Source organism: Ceratina calcarata, unplaced genomic scaffold, assembly GCF_001652005.2.
Source record: "Ceratina calcarata isolate Rehan_Ccalc_2016 unplaced genomic scaffold, ASM165200v1 scaffold586.2, whole genome shotgun sequence".
In the NCBI taxonomy this organism is placed as follows: Eukaryota; Metazoa; Arthropoda; class Insecta; order Hymenoptera; family Apidae; genus Ceratina; species Ceratina calcarata.
The window spans coordinates 501687-503954 of NW_017177087.1; the positions used below are offsets into that span (position 1 = coordinate 501687).

A 2268-nucleotide genomic window follows, 5' to 3' on the forward strand; every position below is an offset into this window, starting at 1 on the left:
TATAGAAAATGCGTTTTTCTAAGGCACATCAACTTTTGGTATTAACTATATAGCCAACACATCCTTAACGAGTGGAGTTAGAAGGAAATTACATAAGACCTTTCTTGTATGTGGGCACTGTTTACTACCGACGAGTTTTTATTTTTTATTTTTTATTTCGGTAGCAATATATTCTAAAGGGAGTAAAAAAATTGTCGACTTTTTCGCGCCAGACTGCCACTCTTTAGTAATCTCTCCTCGATGCGTGCCCGGGGAACTTGATAGCCGGTTTAGCGTGTTTCGCGCGGTGTCATCGCGGCTCGCGTGTGCACGGAAACACGGGACGGCAGAGAAGAACCGGGAAGACGAAGCGGGGACCGGGCCACACAGGCCGAGATTAAACAATTGGCTGGCGTGATAACGAGGGCACTTCCCGCCACTAAACTCATCCTGTCGCGTAGCTTCGTGCCGCCCGGCCTAACTTATGACTCTGGACACATCCAGTTAATCCTCTTCTCATCCATCTGCCCTTCAAACCTATCCCCTTCCATCCCGGTCTGTTGCATTGTAACGTGGAAACGCGTTAATCGCGGATTGTCTTCGCCCTGATTTTCTGTACGATCTTCAAATACTGAACTTAATAATTGTTCTCATCCTTATGCAAGAGTTCTAATACAAAATTATGTGCACATTGCTCGTTTACTTATTAGGTTAATAAATAATTGAAAAGACGAATAAAAGAATTTACCACCAAGATGAGAAAATTGATCATTGAAAAAATTCGCTTTGTACTTGAATGCTGTATAACAAGTTTACGCCTTTCGCAAGAGACGTGTATGGAAAATCAAATAGATAAATTATCCATCGCGCGTAAACAGCGCGTGGTGCGAAGGAAATCGATGGAAATTAACTGCGAGGCGATCGAGCATTTTTAAAGGCCAGACATCGTCCGACCTTTCACGTAAAGGCTGCAAAATCGAGTTATCGCGTCAGGTAATAGAGTGCCTGTTTACTCGGGATACAAAAAGAATCTGAATTTGATGGGCTCGTAAATAATCGTTCACAGTAAATAATAATAATCATCTGCTATGAATAGATCATAGAAATCGCGGAACATTAATACAATAATGAATTATTCTTAGGTTGAATTAAAAAGGTTGAAAATGAACGTTTTGGAACGGAAGGCGGAGATATTTTGATGAAAACCGTGCCGGACGTCGGCTAGTTAGCCGAGCTTAAGCCAACGACGCGACGGCGCGTACGGATGAAAACGTACGCGGCATGACGTCTTTGTGTCCCAGTTAGAACAATTTGAAAGCCGCGGTGGTATCTACGGAGTCGAGTTTTGTGAGAGCTACGCGCGATCCTCCCGGGTAGTAATTGATCCCTCCTCAGAGGCAATTTGCCCGAGCGAAGCCTCAAGCCTGTTTCGCCCCGTGTTTCGCTCGCGGCGTTTCATCGATAGCGAGACCGGAAGCCTCATCGATTAAGTCGTTTGCCGTACCCGGATTTTCGCTCTCCTCTCTTCGCTCCTCTGACGCAAACGGCGGGCATGCCGACGGAATGGTTAATAAACCAGTTTCGGGGTCGTCGCTTAATTTAACGCGACGCGGTCCAAATATTCTGCCGCGTCTCTCTACGCGTATCAGGCGAATGCAGAAGTTCTTTGATGCGTCGCTTTCTAAACTTCAATCAATTAAACGTAGTTTCAAAGTCAATCAAAACTGATGTGATCAATGAAACCAGTCCCGTGCTTCCCTAAAAATAATTTATACGCACGTCGAGGATTTTGAACGAAACAGTTATGATACTGTCATTTAGGAATAAGCATATTATTGTATATGTATAATTCTAATGCCTGTTACTGTATAGAATTCTGTTTTCAACAGCAAACACTTCAGACGACATTACGTATGTTAGTTGAGATGTTTTGACTATTAAAAAATTGAATATACAAAGAACTTACCTTATACTTGCTCCTGAGGGTGCCTATTCCGAGGATGATGATTCGCTTTGGATGAATCAGTGTCCAACGGCTCTTGGTGACCCGGTGACACCTTCGAGATCTCGGGTTCGATCCCTATCACATGGTCATCGTCCCCTAGGACGAAACTGGTCTTCTTATGCATATTAGATTTATGGTTGTCGCCTAGGCTTGACTTCCTCGACGGGGGTTGCTGGTGATGCGATGGCTCGTAGTACATCTCCGTTTCTACGAATTTGGTATGTCTGGATGAAGTAAATACGTGTTATGTCAGTGTATAAAACATTTACAGTGTACTTATACCT

The 2268-nt window shown here is 43.7% G+C and overlaps 1 protein-coding gene across 3 annotated transcripts in view; it reads right to left on the reverse strand.

Moving 5' to 3' along the window:
* LOC108629755 (inward rectifier potassium channel 2) overlaps positions 1 to 2268 on the reverse strand; it is a 37456-nt gene that overhangs the window by 12805 nt on the left and 22383 nt on the right. For all 3 annotated transcript variants that reach the window (XM_018032607.2, XM_026817568.1, XM_018032608.2), the window contains one exon: positions 1946 to 2208. In XM_018032607.2, the coding sequence (XP_017888096.1) occupies positions 1947 to 2208 (262 nt within the window). In that variant the 3' untranslated portion in view covers position 1946. The remainder of the gene's footprint in view (positions 1 to 1945; positions 2209 to 2268) is intronic.